The sequence below is a fragment of the Berghia stephanieae genome, chromosome 15, assembly GCF_034508935.2.
Source record: "Berghia stephanieae isolate SIO BIC M18660-M18661 chromosome 15, UCSD_Bste_1.3, whole genome shotgun sequence".
Taxonomy (NCBI): domain Eukaryota; kingdom Metazoa; phylum Mollusca; class Gastropoda; order Nudibranchia; family Aeolidiidae; genus Berghia; species Berghia stephanieae.
The window spans coordinates 25,202,971-25,222,027 of record NC_088374.1 but is presented as its reverse complement, the minus strand read 5'-3'; the positions used below and the strand labels follow the sequence as shown (position 1 = coordinate 25,222,027).

At 38.8% G+C, this 19,057-nt stretch overlaps 2 protein-coding genes across 2 annotated transcripts; both read right to left on the bottom strand.

Moving 5' to 3' along the window:
- Positions 1–2,859: 2,859 nt before the first annotated feature.
- On the bottom strand, positions 2,860–9,907 carry LOC144960434 (uncharacterized). The gene is made up of 5 exons (XM_078893516.1): positions 9,842–9,907; positions 9,579–9,667; positions 8,568–8,776; positions 5,950–6,115; positions 2,860–3,026 (listed from the first exon to the last, which is right to left on the bottom strand). Exons 2-5 carry the CDS (start codon positions 9,631–9,633, stop codon positions 2,860–2,862), a joined length of 597 nt encoding a protein of 198 aa, XP_078749642.1. The 5' UTR covers positions 9,634–9,667; positions 9,842–9,907.
- Positions 9,908–17,035: 7,128 nt separating this feature from the next.
- On the bottom strand, positions 17,036–18,525 carry LOC144960433 (uncharacterized). Its single transcript, XM_078893515.1, has 2 exons — positions 18,088–18,525; positions 17,036–17,800 (listed from the first exon to the last, which is right to left on the bottom strand). The coding sequence occupies exons 1-2, from the start codon at positions 18,523–18,525 to the stop codon at positions 17,036–17,038; spliced, it is 1,203 nt and encodes a 400-aa protein (XP_078749641.1).
- Positions 18,526–19,057: the final 532 nt, after the last annotated feature.

Here is a 19,057-nt window from a genome sequence, read left to right as displayed (position 1 = left end):
TCCAGACGCCACGCTTGGCGTTTGATAAAGAAATTGGACCCAGATCGGAATTTCGCGAAGACTGCACCGGAGTATGAGGCAGACACAATTGCCAAGAACATTAAGAACCGTAGTAAGCGGGTCCCTAATCAGGCTTTTGAGCGCGATGTCTGCAAGGCGTACCGTACGATTTTGGACTCGCTACCTGCGGAGGAGTCGGACTGGACAGCCCCGTTCAGTCCCCGAGAAGTGGGTGCAGCCATTAGCGAAGTGAAGAACGGCAAAGCAGCAGGAATAGATGGTGTATATCCCGATATGGTGACGCATCTGGGCCCCAGGGCACGGGCCTGGCTAGCAGAGACAATGTCTGACATCCTTGCAAAAGGAAAGCTTTCACAAGTGTGGAAGCATGCGAAGATAGTTGCCATCCTGAAGCCAGGAAAACCGGCGAAGGAGGCAGACAGTTACAGACCCATATCGCTGCTGAGCTGTCTTTACAAATTGTTGGAGCGTGTTCTATTAAACCGATGGGGGCCGGTCCTAGACGCTGCCCTGCCACCCGAGCAGGCAGGCTTCAGGGAAGGGAGGTGCACCACGGAACAGGTCATTGCCCTTACAGAGCATATTGAGCACGGGTTTGAGAGAAAACAGCAAACAGGTGCTGTCTTTATAGACCTATCAGCGGCGTACGATACGGTCTGGCGCGATGGGTTAATGCTCAAATTTGCAAAAATCATAAGGTGCAAAAAGACTTTGAAGTTGTTCTCTTTGATCTTAGGGGAAAGGCAATTCCACATCGCGCTGGGAGACGTCACGATTAAAGTAAGGAAATTGAAGAATGGGGTCCCTCAGGGGTTGGTACTTCCGCCAATGTTGTTCAACGTAGCGATATGCCGAACACTTCCTCCCTGTGGCTGGGATACGCAGACGACTGGGCACTCGTTACTCAGAGTAAAGTGTGGACCCGTCTCGAGAGCGTACTCAGCGAGGACGTCACCAGACTCAAATCCTACTTTGACAAGTGGTACCTGAAGATGAACACTTCAAAAACCGTGGCCACTGCATTTCACTTATGCAGTGGCTGGCACAACCGTAAACTGAATGTCCTAGTCGGGGACTAGCCACTCCCATATGAGCCGCGTCCAAAATATTTAGGGGTGACGTTGGATTGCAGCCTTACCTATCGGGTTCATCTCGAAGGGGTTGCCCGGAAGATAAAGAAACGTAACAGTCTTCTGAGGAAGCTGGCGGGATCGACATGGGGCGCTAGCCAAGCGCTCCTGAGAACGTCCGCCCTGGTACTATGCTATTCCACCGCGGAGTATTGCGCTCCAGTGTGGGGTAGAAGCAGAAACGTTGAGAAGGTGGATGTAAAACTTCGCAAGTCGATGCACATAGTGTCGGGAACGCTAGCAACAACCCCTAGAGAATGGGGCCCGATAATGGCAGCGATCCAGCCCCCCGATGTCAGGAGGGAGACCATTACGGGAAACTGGCTGAGTAAGATCAAAGAGAGAGGGAATGGGGATACCCCTCTCATGCGCATAATGGACGGTGCCCCCGTTTCGAGCCAAAATAAGTCCCGGCAACCCTTGTACGCAGAATCCCTGACTACGGACAGAGCTGCACATACGAGATGGAAGTCGGTTTGGACGAATTCAATCCCTCGTGGGGGCGGGGACCTACACTCCTCTAAGCTTGGTGAGAAGTTGCCAGGCTTTGATACCAGTAAGAGGAGACACTGGGTAGCTGCGAATCGACTTCGGTCGAGGAGCTGCCTAACGGCAAGTGCGTTACATCGGTGGGGTCTAACTTCCTGTCCAATATGTCCACGCTGTGGACAAGAACCCGAGACGGCAGAGCATCTAGTCGATAGGTGTGTTGTGACGATGCTACCAGGCGGGTTTGCGACGGGCACGAATGCGGACCGGACTTTGCTGATTGGGTTGCTCGTCATAACATAATAGTGTGAACCATTAGAAGCTGCTGCCCTAGGTAAAGTTGTGCCGCTGCAAAAAAAAAAAAAAAGGGGGGGGGGGGGGGCAGCGTGAATCAGCAGTACGGTCTTGTGTATGTATGTATGTATGTATGTATGTATGTATGTATGTATGTATGTATGTATGTATGTATGTATGTATGTATGTATGTATGTATGTATGTATGTATGTATGTATGTATGTATGTATGTATTTATGTATGTATGTATGTATGTATGTATGTATGTATGTATGTATGTATGTATGTATGTATGTATGTATGTATGTATGTATGTATGTAAAGTATGTATGTATGTATGTATGTATGTATGTATGTATGTATGTATGTATGTATGTATGTATGTATGTATGTATGTATGTATGTATGTATGTATGTATGTATGTATGTATGTATGTATGTATGTATGTATGTATGTGTGTATGTATGTATGTATGTATGTATGTATGTATGTATGTATGTATGTATGTATGTATGTATGTATGTATGTATGTATGTATGTATGCATGCATGCATGCATGCATGATGATGTATGTATGTATATGTATGTATGTATGTATGTATGTATGTATGTAATGTATGTATGTATGTATGTATGTATGTATGTATGTATGTATGTATGTATGTATGTATGTATGTATGTATGTATGTATGTATGTATGTATGTATGTATGTATGTATGTATGTATGTATATGTATGTATGTATGTATGTATGTATGTATGTATGTATGTATGTATGTATGTATGTATGTATGTATGTATGTATGTAATGTATGTATGTATGTATGTATTATGTATGTATGTAGATGTATGTATGTATGTATAATGTAGGTAATAGTAGTACATTCGAGGTAAAGATTACTATTATTGAGATACGGATTACATTACTCAATCCTGTATATAATTCCCTGTTGCTGAAGCCTCAGACTAGAGACAGAATTTTCTACATCTGAAATGCTTGTCTGTGTAGTGTTGTATTGGGTCTTTACGAGGTTTTCTAAAGATGAAATCTTCCTCAGCAGATACCGGATTAGATCTTCAGATGTTTGGTCTGAAATAATGAAAATAATGTCGCTTGAAACTCTCGTAATGACGCAAAGTAACTTAGAAACTGGTTCTTAAGTATCGGATCAAATGCGGACGCCCTTTTGAAATACTTCTCCGACGAACATAAAAGTGTATCCCGGGGAGATAAACATTATAATTCTGATCGTGTTTTGACTTTAATACATTCTAATCAAATTATATGTGAAAATGTTCTAGGTAGCATGAAGAATAAAAAGTACCGATTTTCTTTGTTTAGAACCAAGCTGCTCTTTGCTGGGCGGAGTGACATCATACTTATCAATCCTATTGGTGTTGCCAATTTCACGGTATAGAAACCAGGAAAACTCCTTCATCATGGACAAATGACTCTGGTGGACTTTTTAAAAAGATGGTATCTGTAACTACAACGATACACATAAACTCGGGCTATATCTTTTTCTTCTGTCACCTTATCCCGCATTTTGCAGGGTTGCCATAATAAATGCCACATCTCCATACATCTCTGTTCAGCGCATCATCTTCCTCCAGGCAGTTCTTTCATATCATCCTTTACCTTGTTCCTCATTCCCGCTATTTGTAAGTTCAATACATTCCTTCCCATCTTCTTTCATCTTTATTGATACACATGTAGGACAAGACATGACTCGTGTAGGGCGCTATGATGTCGTTGGCTTATGCGGTCTAGTAGTATGACACTCGCTTTCAGATCGGGAGGTCTTGGGTTCGCGCCTTGATCGGCGTAAAGTTGAGTCCTTGGAAAAGGCTCTTTACTCATTCTCTCACCGTACTCAGGTATAAAATGAGTACCTGACCGTTTCCAGTGTTGTCTCCGTCCGAAAACAATTGTAATATCGCCTAACATGTCATGTCCCGTCCTACATGTAAAGTGTTGCTGTTGGCCAGGAACACTTTGCATAGCGATTTGAGCACGTTTAGAGGATATCGCGTTATATAAAAGCTCAATTTTTAAATTACATTTTTATTGACAAAGATCACGCTGTTCATAATAGCCAGGTCACCGTTCTACACATGAATGGGATAAGAGATTTTGTGTAAAGTTTTGAGCGTTTTTCTTCGACAGAAACAACGCTGTTGACGATCAGGTTCTTATTTTATACCTGAGTACGGTGAACGAATGTGAATAAAGAGCCTTTTCCTAAGACTCAACTGTGCGCTGATCTAGGCTCAAGCCCGGGACCTTCCGATCCGAAAGCGAGTGTCATACCACAACACCACAAATCCGCATAAAAATATCCTTTTCCAATAACCAGGCTTTGGGTGACCTAGGGCAGGATTCGAACCTATTATCTTCCTGTTCTACCCGTGGGCGTGTCATAACAAAAGGCAAAAAATGTCCCCAAAATGCAATAGTGAAGAAAAGTGTGATATCAAAATAAAGTGGTTCCAATCTCATTGAAAATGTAAAACCACTCTTCTGGAAGACTGAATATGTATTTTGTATAAATTATCTTCTGGTTTCAGTGTGATGACATCTCATTTCCTATTCTAAATAAATCATGATGATGAAAGTCTATAAAGATGATCTATCCTCGCTCTTTTACGTCCCGTAACCATTAAAATGTTTGCCTATACATCCTGCTACTGTAATAGTTATACCACCTTATGATTCAATATGTCATTATATTTATGATTAGGGCCAACGGTAGGGTCTTTGTTTCGTACCCGAAAGGTACCGTGCTCGAATACTCGCCGCTGCACTGTACGACTTGATCAAATCACCTCCTCGCTCTTGCTCAATTTGCGGCGCTGCACTGCAGCTGACGCCTGGGAATTATTCCAGTCTTCCATGGAACAGACCATTTAGACAGACTTCCTCTATGACATGAGTAAATGGATTTTATAAACATGATTAATCGTCTCCTTACCACCCATAGGAAAGTCGTCACGGTCGTTTCGATTCAACAGACAATTTTTTCATTCTGAGTTCTCTTGTACATCACAAAATGTAAAGAAATGATTTGATTACAGCTCTAAATACTAAACACTGTGTTGTAGAGCTCACTTGTTCCTTTTGTGTTTGAGTAAGAAAAGTCTATTTTGTGCTGGGTGGGTGTGAAATTTCCGGAGAAATCCTAAAAATAGGTTGTAAATAGAGAGTTAAATCATCCGACGGACTGATAACATAAACGCTTATCAAGTTGTTTTTTTTTTTTGGAATTAGAAGAGTAGAATGTGTGACGTGACGACTTTCCTTCTCTATTACCAATGTCTGACTTCTCCAAATTTCCAAGTTGGACAATTACAGAAGGGATTAGAAAGAAACTGGAGGCAGCAGAAATGTGACCCTTCGCCTCAAAACTTTATTAAGTTGGGTTGGTTAGGATGTTGAAAATTGAATTTATAGCCAGAAATATCAGACTTGTGTTAAGTTTGTATGTTTTATTGAGGAGAATGGATACCATGTTTTAGGATGCTAATGCCAACAATTTATATTTTTGACCAGTTTAACATTTAACTCGGCTTCTAGGCATAATATGGTTTGTTCCAATATAATACCGTTTTGAGACGATGGGTCACACATGTGGTTTCTTAGAAGGATGTTAAGAATATCATGGACAGAGAAGAAAACAAATGAAGAAGTATTCTAGCAAGCTGAATCTAAAAGGATACTAATTCGTACAATAAGAAAAAGACAAATGCGATTTTTAGTGCACCTAAATCGACATAAATGTATTGAACATCTTGCTCTCACAGGAAAGATAGAAGGTAAAAAGAGTGAAGTTATACCAAGAAAAACATATTTGAATAGTTTGAACAGCTGGGTGACAAAGAAAGAGAAGAGTAATATGAGTTTATTGAGGTTAACTGATCAGAGAGATGAATGGCGTACCATGATCACCTATGTCTGGCACAGACTTGGTACTTGAAGACGAAGATGATGACCAATGTCTACATGAGATATTTACCGTGAATCGTAACTTCGTCGCTGGCATGTTCGCTCTGCATGTGTCCTTGCTCGTCTAGGAAAAAAGTAGAGCAAGTGTAGCGTCCCGAATCTTCCTTCATCACGGGATGGATGGTAACACTCAGATAACTTTTACTCACGTCATTGTCGTCTATATGTCCCTCAGCCTGAAAAAAAAAAATAATATAACAAAAAATGTAACCCACCGTTTCAACACGGTGTTATGTCCTGGTGGTTGAGATGCGAATAAAAGATTGAAAAGAGTAGAAAAGTAGTGACATCACAGATTCTACTTTTCTGGTTCCTAAGTTCTTGGAAGTCTGTCTGTAATCATCCAAGGACAAAGACTGATGAGGTTACATATTGAATCAAACCGTCGAAGCATCATATAATGAATGGTACTCACATTACTATGTTGTGACAATCTATCCAGGCTGAAATCTCATTACCGCACTCATGCACAGTGGCAATCCAGCCCGGAAAATTCGTCATATCGTTAAATTAGATGCTTTGCGGTTTTGCGCTCTTGTCCAAAATAGATTAATGTTGGACAGCTGGCAAAATCCCCACCCAAAGGTGCCATAGCTGTTTTAGTAGCAGAATGTAAAGGCAGATTCTAAGGACCCACCAGAACGAGGATAGAGGATCTTTACAAACGATCAGCATGTACTCTGACTAGAAAATACGGTGGCATCATTAGGAAACTAGAAGATCATTTAGACTAGGTATGCATTCAGTCCACTGGAAGAGTTGTTTTACACTTCCAAAGAAATAGGAACCACTTTTTCACATCACACTTTGCTTTCCTGTTGGGCTCATGTGGTCTTTTGGTATACCACTCACTTCGGATCGAAAAGTCCTGGATTCAAGACTCGCTCGGCGCATAATTGAGTCATTGAAAAAGGTGCTTTACACACATTCTCTAACGTTATTGTGCGTAAAATAAGTACCTGGTCGTTAATAGACTTATCTCTGTCGGAAAATATCGTGATATCGCCTAACAGGCGTCATGTCTCGTTCTACATATTATGTGTTGTTGGTGGCAGTGACCCTTTGTAAAGCGGTTTGAGACCGTTTAATAGGTATAGCGCCAATATAAAAGCTCAAAATTTTCTTTCGTATTCACAGTCATCAAACATGACCGTAGTTTATACGTTTTATATAGGACCATAGATATAGAACAGTGGATCGAAATGACAAAGACCAATCGATCTAGAGGTATGACACTCGACTTCGGACTGGAGAGCCTAACAGGTTCGAATCCCGCTCTGAGCAGTGTATAGTTTAGTAGTTTGTGGAAGATAATCTTTACCCAAATTTTCTCACCGTACTCAGGTGTAACATGAGTATCAGCATTGTCTGTGTCCGGAAGAAAAATGTAATCTCACCCAACGGGCTTTGTCTGGTCTTACGTGTCAAGTGTTGCTGTTGGCTAAGGACCCCTAGTAAAGCGCATTGAGCAGGTTTTCTGACACTACTCTATATAAACGCTTTAGTTCAGGACGCCACCACCACATTGTCTCATTCGTCTGAAATGCTTCATTTACCCTGTTTTGTTGATAAAGGGGAAATCTGAAACGTCCATTTTATCTGTTTTCATACATGACATTTAAGCTTACATTCAATTCCACATTGTTATTTATTGCTTCGAATACTACACGGGATTTCTAATATTTAAAAAAAAAGACTTTGAAGCCGTTAGTGGAAGTCGACGAGGTGTAAAATGTGACTTTTTTTCGAGAGCTTTTATCTAAAACAATATCCACTAAACGTGCTCAAAGCGCTTTACAAGGGGTCCTGACTAACAGCAACGCTTAACATGTAGGAAGAGACACAACGTCTGTTAGGCGACATTAGAACAGAGACAACGCTATTAATGGCCAGTTACTCATTTCACAACTGAGTACGGTGAGATAAGGTGAGTAAAGAGCCTTTTCCAATGACTCAACTATGCTTCGAGCGAGGCTCGAACAAAGGATCTTCCGATTCGAAATGAGTGTCACACCACACGACCACATAGCAGCATATAAACATAGATGGATATAACAGCTTTAGACAATAACTAAAACCACCTACAATTCGGGATCTAAACCCTTCTTCGGCCAACAACAACAATTTAAAAAAATAAAAATCAACAAAGAAACAAGGCCCTATGTTACACAAGGACGAAGAGGAATTGGTCTATGCAATATTAAATCAAGCCCCATAATGTTTAATTCGATTTTCACTCCATTAGATAATGTGTATGCACATGCGATATAAGAACTTAGCTAAACCAACTCAATTAACTTAACATTTTTAAAAAATGAGCTCTTATACAGCGCAATATCCACTAATCATGCTCAAAGCGCTTTACAAGGGGTCGCTGACCAACAGCAACACTTAACATGTAGGGCGACTCATGTCGCCTGTCAGACGAAATTACATTTTTTTTCTGACAAAGACAACGCTGTGTAATGGCCAGGTTCTCATTTTACACCTGAGTACGGTGAGAGAATGTGAGTAAAGAGCCTGTTGCAAGGACTAAACCTATGCGCTGTACAAGGCTCGAACCCATAACCTTCCTATCCGAAAGCGAGTATAGGACCACAAGACCACAAAACCACACAACCCCATTACCTCGATGCTTGGTCTTTGAAAGTGACCGTAGACAATCCGTCCCTCTCCTTGGACACTGGCCAGTTTCTTGTCATCTTCTTTACATAGCTGGAGAATTATGTCCGTTTTTTCACAGTTCCCCGTTTTCTGGACAACACATCTGATGTTGATGGCATTTTGCATGACGTCATCACTGTAATTATTGGTCACCTCAATCTTTATAGAAAGGCCTGAACAAAGAATAATGTTATCATCAACATCCTCACCATCGTCATCGTCATCATTATTATTATTATTATTATTATTATTATTATTATTATTATTATTATTATTATTATTATTATTATTATTATTATTATCATCATCATCATCCTCATTATCATCATCATCATCATCATCATCATCATCATCATCATCATCATCATCATCATCATCATCATCATCATCATCATCATCATCATCATCATCATCATCGTCATCATCATTCTTCTTCTTCTTCTTCTTCTTCTTCTTCTTCTTCTTCTTCTTCTTCTTCTTCTTCTTCTTCTTCTTCTTCTTTCTTCTTCTTCTTCTTCTTCTTCTTCTTATAATCATCATTATTATTATTATTATTATTATTATTATTATTATTATTATTATATTATTATTATTATTATTATTATTATTATTATTATTATTATTATTATTATTATTATTATTATTATTATTATTATTATTATTGTTTTATTATTATTATTATTATTATTATTATTATTATTATTATTATTATTATTATTATTATTATTATTATTATTATTATTATTATTATTATTATTATTATTATTATTATTATTATTATTATTATTATTATTATTATTATTATTATTATTATTATTATTATTATTATTATTATTATTATCATCATCATTATAATTATTATTGTTACTATTTTTATTACTATTATCAGTATCGTCATTACCAGCATATCATCCTCATCATTTCAATTATTGTTCTTATCATATCTATCAATAAAACAATACTTTCTTGACTTACCAATTAGGAATTGAATCGTTAATATCCATCCAACACTGAACGCCAGTGATGCCATTGTCCAAACACGAGCCTTGTCACTGCTCAGATGACTGATATATATATATATATATATATATATATATATATATATATATATATATATATATATATATATATATATATATATATATACGAGTATATATGAGTGTTGATGGGTACTCGTAGGTACGAAAGTGCTCGATAATGATGGTGAGAGCTAATATAAAAGATAAAGTGTCACTCACATTATATATGGCCAAGACGTTCGTTTCTGTGGCTTTCGTCCACGGCTTCAGTTGGCATAATGTCCGAAGAAGATAATGTATTCCGTTTTAGGGGAAGCAAGGACAAGCACCGAGAGGCGCTGTTATCTTGCTATCTATAGTGGAGTCATATTCCCGTGGTGACAAATTAGGTTATGCTGATTATTCTGGTTATTTTTGTTCTCTTGTGTTTTTCTTTCTTGTTTTGCACGGCTACGGGATCTAGTGGTATGACACTCGCTTTCAGATCGGAAGGTCCTGAGTTCGAGCCTCGCTCAGCGCAAAGTTGAATCCTTGGAAATTGTTCTATACTCACATTCTCTCATCGTACTCGGGTGTTAAATGAGTATTTGGCTGTTAATTGCGTTGTCTGTGTCCGAATTAAAAATAGTAATAAAATAGTCGAAGGGCGCCATGTCTTGTTCTACACGATACGTCTTGCTGTTGGTCAGGGACAAATTGTATTGCGCTTTTGAGCACCTTTAGTGGATATTGCGCTGTATAAAAAATCTTACATTAGTCTCGCACCGTCTCAAACACAGTTTTTAATAATAATAATAATAATAATAATAATAATAATAATAATAATAATAATAATAATAATAATAATAATAATAATAATAATCTTCTTCTTCTTCTTCTTCTTCTTCTTCTTCTTCTTCTTCTTCTTCTTCTTCTTCTTCTTATTCTTCTTCTTCTTCTTCTTCTTCTTCTTCTTCTTCTTCTTCTTCTTCTTCTTCTTCTTCTTCTTCTTCTACTTCTTCTTCTTCTTCTCTTCTTCTTCTTCTTCTTCTTCTTCTTCTTCTTCTTCTTCTTCTTCTTCTTCTTCTTCTTCTTCTTCTTCTTCTTCTTCTTCTTCTTCTTCTTCTTCTTCTTCTTCTTCTTCTTCTTCTTCTTCTTCTTCTTCTTCTTCTTCTTCTTCTTCTTCTATCCCTCCTCCTATTGTAACTTGTATTTCCCCTCACGGTTTTTCCTCATTCTACACTTTTTCTTTCTCCTCCTCCTCCTTCATCATCATCATCATCATCATCATCATCATCATCATCATCATCATCATCATCATCATCATCAACATCATCATCATCCCCATCATAATCATCATTACCAAATCTTTTTCCTTCTTCTCCTATGTTTGAGTCCTTGATTCATTCATTTAATCCCCTGAAGATGCTTTGCTCGGATATGAATTACTGCCGAAGATATAGGGAATGAGATTAGCGGAAGAGTAGCGTCCCTTGATTGGACGTCACTCATAGTCTGTGACGTCACCGGCGGAAAAGTTATTAGAGAGAGAACGTCATGTTGGTTGTGCGCATGCGTCTCTCTTCCTCACGATACATACATTTGAATGGAAAAGTAAACGCTTGTTGTAAGACTATCTGAAGTCAAGTAACGATAGTCTTATCTCCACAAATGTGTAACCGATTAAATAAGATATTTCTTCAAATTGGAATAACTTTTTTTTGCTTTTAATGCGATAGGAATGTCGATTTGACACACTGTACGCAGTATTTCAACGCACATCATATCTCTAAAGGAAAACTATTGTAACTCGACTTACGATAGTTTTGCACCCTAACCGGTACGCGCTCGGCTAAGAAGCTCACAACATTGCCATCCTGAAGTATTACGGACCAACACACAAAACTATGTGTAACGTTGGACGTTTATAGTCTGGTTAATACAGTTAAGTGAGAATTACTCATAAACGCAGATGGCTAAAAGCAAGTGGCGTCGATTCATACTACCTACGGCGTTGTCATCCAATGTTTACAATGGAGGGGGGGGGATAATTTGGTTACGGGCTGTGTACTACTGTGTATGTGCTGGTTTTTGGTCAAAGAAATGTATGCCTTGTTTGCATTGTGGTCTGGCGTGTTATGTGTTTATTTATTATTGTTGTACTTTTAATTTATAGTCAGAAGGATACAATACGATCGCTATATTTTGATAAACGATTATTATTTAAATCCACCGGTTTCCCTGGAGTTTTGTCCCTGTGTGTGCGAGCCTGTGCTGGTGTCGATGTGTTTATATTGTGTGTGCGCATATATGTGTGTGTCCGTGTGTTTGTGTGTGTGAGTGTGTGTGTGTGTGTGTGTGTGTGATTGTGCCCGTGTGTATGTGTGTGAATGTGTGTGATTGATATTTTAGTTGATATAAAAGTATTAAACAAAGAGGGAGATGAAAATAAGTAAATAGAAAAGAGGCAGAATGAGGATTGGAGAGATAGACAGAGGGAGAGAGAGAGGGGTGAGAAAGAGAGAGAGAGAGAGAGAGAGAGAGAGAGAGAGAGGGAGAGAGAGAGAGAGAGCGAGAGAGAGAGAGCGAGAGAGAGAGAGTGAGAGAGAGAGCGAGAGAGAGAGCGAGAGAGAGAGAGAGCGAGAGAGAGAGAGAGCGCGAGAGAGAGAGAGAGAGAGAAAGAGAAGAGAGATTAAACTCAACAACAGATACTTATACACCGAGATAATCAAGCACTCAAACAGTCGTCACAATGAAGACAATGACAGTGATTGGTAAACATAGCAACTACACAGATGGTTTATATCGCTGGTATCGATCGATCTATATTTGAAGGATCATTTTTCTGGCCACTTTTTTTTAAAGACATGTTTTTCCAGACTACGTCAGCATTTGTTGTTTTTTAAAGTCTAACCAAACACGACCTCCTCTCTCCTTACCAGATTTTATCATCCGGTCATCCCGAATCGAATTATGATCAATTACCTTAGACGTGTGGGTCTGGGAGAAGGAAGAACTTTGTCTGGACTCCGGTTTGGATCATTCTTGGTCCGGCTACTCATCTTCAGCTGTTCCAGCAGGATTGGATCTAGGCTGGTATCACCTTCATAGTCATGGCAGCTTGCAAACTCCTTTACGATGGCAACGTGATGATCCTTTGCAGGAGAGAAATTATCATTAAAAAAAAAACAAGCTACATATAATTTAATTTGCTTTTCTATCCATCTAAAAAAGTTAAAATCATAGAATAAACTTTTTTTTCAGTACCTCATTACAGCTTGCGACCTGTCGTCTACCATGGCCCGTCAGAGAAACCACGAAATCGAGAACATTTGGGAGATCGGGATGAATAATTTCTCCGTTGAATCACGACCAATTGTTTGTAAATTTAATCATTTCTGAAGGTCTGAAGTAGAAAAACTCCCTGAACGCCAATGGCCCATGAAAGCTGCGTTTATCCGAGGACTTTTTGTCCCTAACAGACAGCAGCAATTAATTACTATCTTTTTGAATGGACGTCTTTCTTTATCAATGTTCCACTTTCCTCCAGATGTGACAAATACAGCAACCTGATCAATGATTGTACAGATGGTCTGATGAAAGTAACTTTATAACAGTTGTTGAGACCAGATTGACTGTGAGAAAGTTTCGAATATCAATTCTATTTGTCCCTGAACTACCATTGGCCTAAACAATCATTTTCTCTAAGCAACTTGTCGGGAGAGTCTTCTAAAGTTTTTATCACACGATAAAAATGAATGCCATTATCGCTATTTTTCGCATTATAACATATAACATGCTCGGCGCATTGTTGAGTCATTAGAAATGACTTTTTACTCACATTATCTCACCGTACTTAGGTGTATAATGTGTATCTGGTCGTAATATCGCCAAACAGGCGTCATGTCTCGTTCTGTATTTTACGTGTTGCTGTTGGTCAGCGACCCTTTGCAATGCGGTTTGATCAGTTTAGTGGATAGTGCGCTATATAAGAGCTCCAAAATAATTAATAAATAACAGTAAAATCGTCTATTCGGGATGAAATGTTGTCTACGCTTCCCAATTAAAGTATCCACATTCAAATATATTGACGTAAATCGATATAAAAATATTTACCAAACTTTGGTCCTTATTACTAACAGTGTGTAAATGACACGTTGATGAAGTCATTTTCAATACAGTCAGCGGAGAATACAACAGGTTCGATATTTTCTATCTTTTCATTTGTTTTCACATTGCCATATGTTTTTGTAAATTTTATTTTATTTTCAGAATTGACAGATTTGTGATAGCTGTCTGTAAAATGTATAGCATTGATTCATTTAGAGATTGTATTTCTTTATTCAGGACTCTTTTTCTACATTTCTTCCAAACGTGATTATATATATATATATATATATATATATATATATATATATATATATATATATATATATATATATATATATATATATCAATAATGTGTGTAGTTGCCTAACAGGCAAGACGTGTTTTTGTTGTTGTGACATTTCTCTTCAATTTTTACCAATTTCAAGGATTTACACGTCTTATTTCAATTCAATTTTTATTCAAGGGTTTTTGTACAACACGTAAGATACCATTGTGATATTGCTTTAATTATATTTTATACGGTTTTGACATCATTTTTATCGAAATTGTTTCGGACTATTTTACAATGTTTCACCAAGACCCCGCCATTTTTACTCGTTCTCACAACCAATTTTTACTGTCGGCTGTCGTTGGACTTTTATTCACCCTGCGCTTTTATTGTTTACAAATTGAAAACACACACTCCTACCTCAAACGTGAACACCATTACAATCAACAAAAGATTGTCTGTAAACGTGGTGGTCGACGTAAACAACATGTTATTGAAACAACAGTCCCGCGACGTCCAGTGAACTGTCATCGTTCAACTCGACCACCACAGACGTTAACAGAAATATTGACAAACGACACAAGACCAAATCATAACATTTGTATTGGCCATATTAACGCACAGTCATCGAGAAACAAGACATTCGATATAATCGATGTCATAGATCAACACGATATCGATATTCTATATATAACTGAATCATGGTTGCGTCAGTTAGGTGATGAACCTATAATGAAAGAAATGACACCTCCCGGCTACAAGATGGAATCGTTCCCAAGAAATGGAGGATCAGGAGGGGGTATCGCCATCATATACAAACACGCTCTTTCGTCTAAAATACAAAACAGGCCAATTTCGTTCAAAAGTTTCGAGTGTGTCCAAACCACATTGACCTACCCTTAAATTTCATTTTTAATCACTTGTATCTACAGACCACCCCCAAGCAAAAAGAACAAACTGAGACAGAATGATTTTGCTGACGAATTTTCAGATTTTGTATCAAAAGACACATCAAATAAGCGAAAAATTTTTATCGGCGATTTTAATATTCAGTTTGATGTTGATCAGAATAGTCTCGTTAAAATTATAAAAAAATATGCTGAATGAACATGGCCTGACTCAGTTAGTGACCTCTCCAACTCAAAGATTGGGGCACATCTTGGACTGGTTCATCATTGATACACCCTCGCTTATTGAATCAATTAAAAATATCAAAAAAGAAATTTCAGACCACAATCTGATTCTGGCAACTCTCAAATGCATCAAAGAGAAAGCAAAGAAAGCCAAGATAGTGTCTAGGGATACTAAAAGAATAGACATTAGTTCCTTCAAAAACAATCTGTCAGAGGAACTAGGAAGAATTGATATACCATCAGCACAGAAAACGGACGAGGTACTACGCAACATCATCGACAGGCATGCGCCAAAGACAACTAGAATAATAAATTCCAGGAAACCGTCTCCGTGGTTTAACCAGAGTGAAAAAACTGCCAAAAGGGAAAAAAGGAATGCAGAGGCATCGTGGAGAAAATCGGGCCTTGGGATTGACCGGCTGATATATATAGCAAAAAAGCATAAGTATAAAACCACCTGCAAAAGAGCAAAAAGAAACTATTATAACACAAAACTGTCATCAGTGAGGGACACTAAGGAATTTTTCTCTCTTTCAAAGGAACTTTTAGGGGAAGAAAAGGGCATGTGTCTACCCACTATTATTCCGGTAGAAAAGCAGCCGGATGCATATTCAGATTTCTTTTCGGGAAAATATCGAAAATTCGGAACAATTTGGACCTCGTGCAAAATGAAAATATAAATTTCCACCCTTTTTCGGGTTCACAGGGATTCTCTTGTTTTAAATAAACAACTGAAGAAGAGATTTCTAAAATAATTTTTTCATCTTCCTCGAAGTCATGTGATTTAGATCCTTTACCAACTAATATTTTGAAATTATGTCCTCCTGAATTGACACCTTGCATAACTTATATTATAAATCAGTCACTTATCTCAGGACAAGTCCCAGATATCTATAAACATGCAATTGTAAAGCCTCTCATAAAAAAGCAAAATCTCGATGTAAATGACCTTAGTAACTGCCATTTCTTCCTAAAATCCTTGAAAAGTTGTACTCAGACGTCTTTCACAACATCTCCATGAAAACAATCTATGGGAAAAATTTCAGTCAGCGTATCGTTTTTACCACAGCACAGAAACTGCTCTGTGCTGTGTTGCGACTGATTTGCTTGATGTTTTAGATAAAGATTCTGTTTCTCTTCAATTATTGTTAGACCTTTCGGCGGCGTTTGATACTATTGATCACGGTATTCTCATTAAACGACTTAGTATAACTTTTGGCTTGTCTGGGACTGTCTTGCAGTGATTTGAATCTTATTTAGATGGCAGAAAGCAACACGTTATGATTTTAGATAAACTTTCTCGTCAAAATGCATTGTCTTTCGGTGTTCCTCAAGACTCTGTTGTGGGTCCAATTCTTTTTGTTTTGTATACTTCTCCATTATCTAATGTCATCACTGGTCATGGGCTGCGCTATCATCTCTATGCAGATGATACGCAACTTTATGCTACTGATAAAACTAAAAATCTCGAAAATATTGTGAAACGTGTGGAAAAATGTGTGACGGATGTGAAAGAGTGGATGGATGCAAACAAGTTGAAAATGAATGAGTCAAAAACAGAAGTGATGATTGTGGGAAATAGAGGGCATTTGAAGGTGAATGATGGTCTTGAGGTGTTGATTGGGGGTGAAAAGTTCAAAGTTTCAAAGACTGTGAAAAATTTGGGTGTCTATTTTGATTCAGAAATGAGAATGTCAGCTCACATTTCTGCTCTCTGTAAATCTTTATACTGTAGCATCTACTTTACTGGAAACAACAAACAATGAAAGCAATGTGTAGTGAATTTTATAAATTTAATGAGTTCTCTCGTGTTTACGTTTTGTCTGATCTGACGTGTAGAGTAGTCTTGCAGTCAGCAGTATGTGGTAAGTCTTCGTAGTTCGTAGGAAACGGAGATCGCCACACATGCCCCCCAAACACGGACTAGTCATCTTTGTAGTACCGAGGTCGTTTAATGGTACGTCCTGAGCGAGATAGCTTCTTAGTAGGCACTACGTTAGTATCATCAGAAGCCGTACGGGAGTTTTGTATGTTTCTGTTCGATAACTTTCTGTTCGTATTCGGTGGGCGTCCACGACGAGGTGGAGTGGCAAGGGAAACTGGTTGCGTGGAATCGACAAATGCAGCTTTAAGTCGGTCGATCGAAATCCGTTCTGCTTTGCCACCAACATCGATCAGGAATTGTTTATCTCCAGGGGTTATGACAACATAGGGACCTGTATACGGCTTCTGAAGGGGTCCTCGGTGGGTGTCAACACGGATGTAAACATATTTTGCTGACATCAAGTTCTTGGGTAAATTTGTTTGACGATAGCCGTGATGATGTGTTGGCCGTGGTGAATGAAGTGACACGTTTTGCCGAAAGGTTGCCAAAAAGTCTTTAGCGTGGAAGTCTGAAGGATGGTCAGGTATAAACTCTCCAGGGATTGTTAAAGGTTCTCCGTATACTAATTCAGCTGAAGAATGACCGATATCATCCTTAGGTGCAGTTCTTAAACCAAGCAGAACCCAAGGTAGCTCATCCACCCAATTCGGAGTTATTAGACGAGCTTTGAGGGATGATTTCAAGGACCGATGAAAACGTTCAATCATGCCGTTGGACTGAGGGTGATACGCAGTTGTGTGATGAATCTGCACATTAAGTTGACTGGCCATCTGTTTCCATAGCGTGGATGTAAATTGTGAGCCCTGTCAGAAGTTATATCAACAGGAATACCAAACCGCGAGATCCAATTGGAGATCAGGGCTTTTGCACATTCTTCTGTTGTTGTGGTTTGTAACGGTATTGCCTCAGGCCATCGGGTGTTCCTGTCAATTATAGTAAGGAGATGGGTGAACCCCCTTGACTGAGGTAATGGTCCAACGAGGTCAATGTTTATATGTGAGAATCGCTTTCCTGGGACATGGAATGTTTCTAACGGTGCTCGTATATGTTTTTGAATTTTCGAAGATTGGCAGTTGTGACATTGCTTAACCCATGCTGACACTTCTTTCTTAAGTCCATGCCAGATAAACTTCTTGCTGATAAGTCTGACTGTGGCCTTAACTCCAGGATGACTCATATTGTGAATAATTTCGAAAACCGGTCTTCTGAAGTCGGTAGGAACGATAGGTCTTGGGTAGCCGGTTGAGATGTCACAAATTAACTCTGGACCCGAGTCAACGGATGTTTTGACGATTTTGAGGCTTGTTAATGCAGTTTTGTGAGCCTGTATGTCAATGCTATTTTCTTGGGATACCGCCATAGCTTGATAGTCGATGCCAATTGAGACTGAGTTTGTAACTGCTCTTGAGAGACAATCTGCGACAGTGTTGTTTTTTCCAGAAATGTGTCGGATGTCAGTTGTGAACTCGGATATGGCAGATAAGTGCCTTTGTTGACGAGCTAACCATGGTTCAGTTGATTTGGACATGGCATGGATTAATGGTTTATGGTCAGTAAAAATAGCGAATTGTCTCCCTTCAATGATGAAACGGAAATGACGGATGGCTAAGTGAATACCAAGCAACTCCCTATCAAAGGTACTGTATTTCTGTTCAGGTTTACGTAACTGCCTGCTGAAAAATGCCAATGGTTCCCAATTACCTTGATGATTAAGTTGTTCAAGGACAGCGCCCACAGCTTGGTCGGAGGCGTCAGACGTTAAAGCGAGGGGTGAGTTCAAGCAAGGATGGGCTAACATTGTAGCGTTACTTAGTGCATTTTTACCGTCAGTAAAGGCTTTCAACATTTCTTGCGTCCACGTAAGTGCTTGACGTTGTTTTTTGACTTTCAAAGCACTATATAGGGGTCGACGTATTTCAGCTAGTCTCGGAATGAAACGATGGTAAAAATTCAACATCCCGAGGAACTCTTGAAGTGACTTGATGGTTTTTGGTTGTGGAAATTGTTTAACAGCCTCAATTTTTGTCGCCATTGGGACAGATCCAGAATGCGAGATGTGA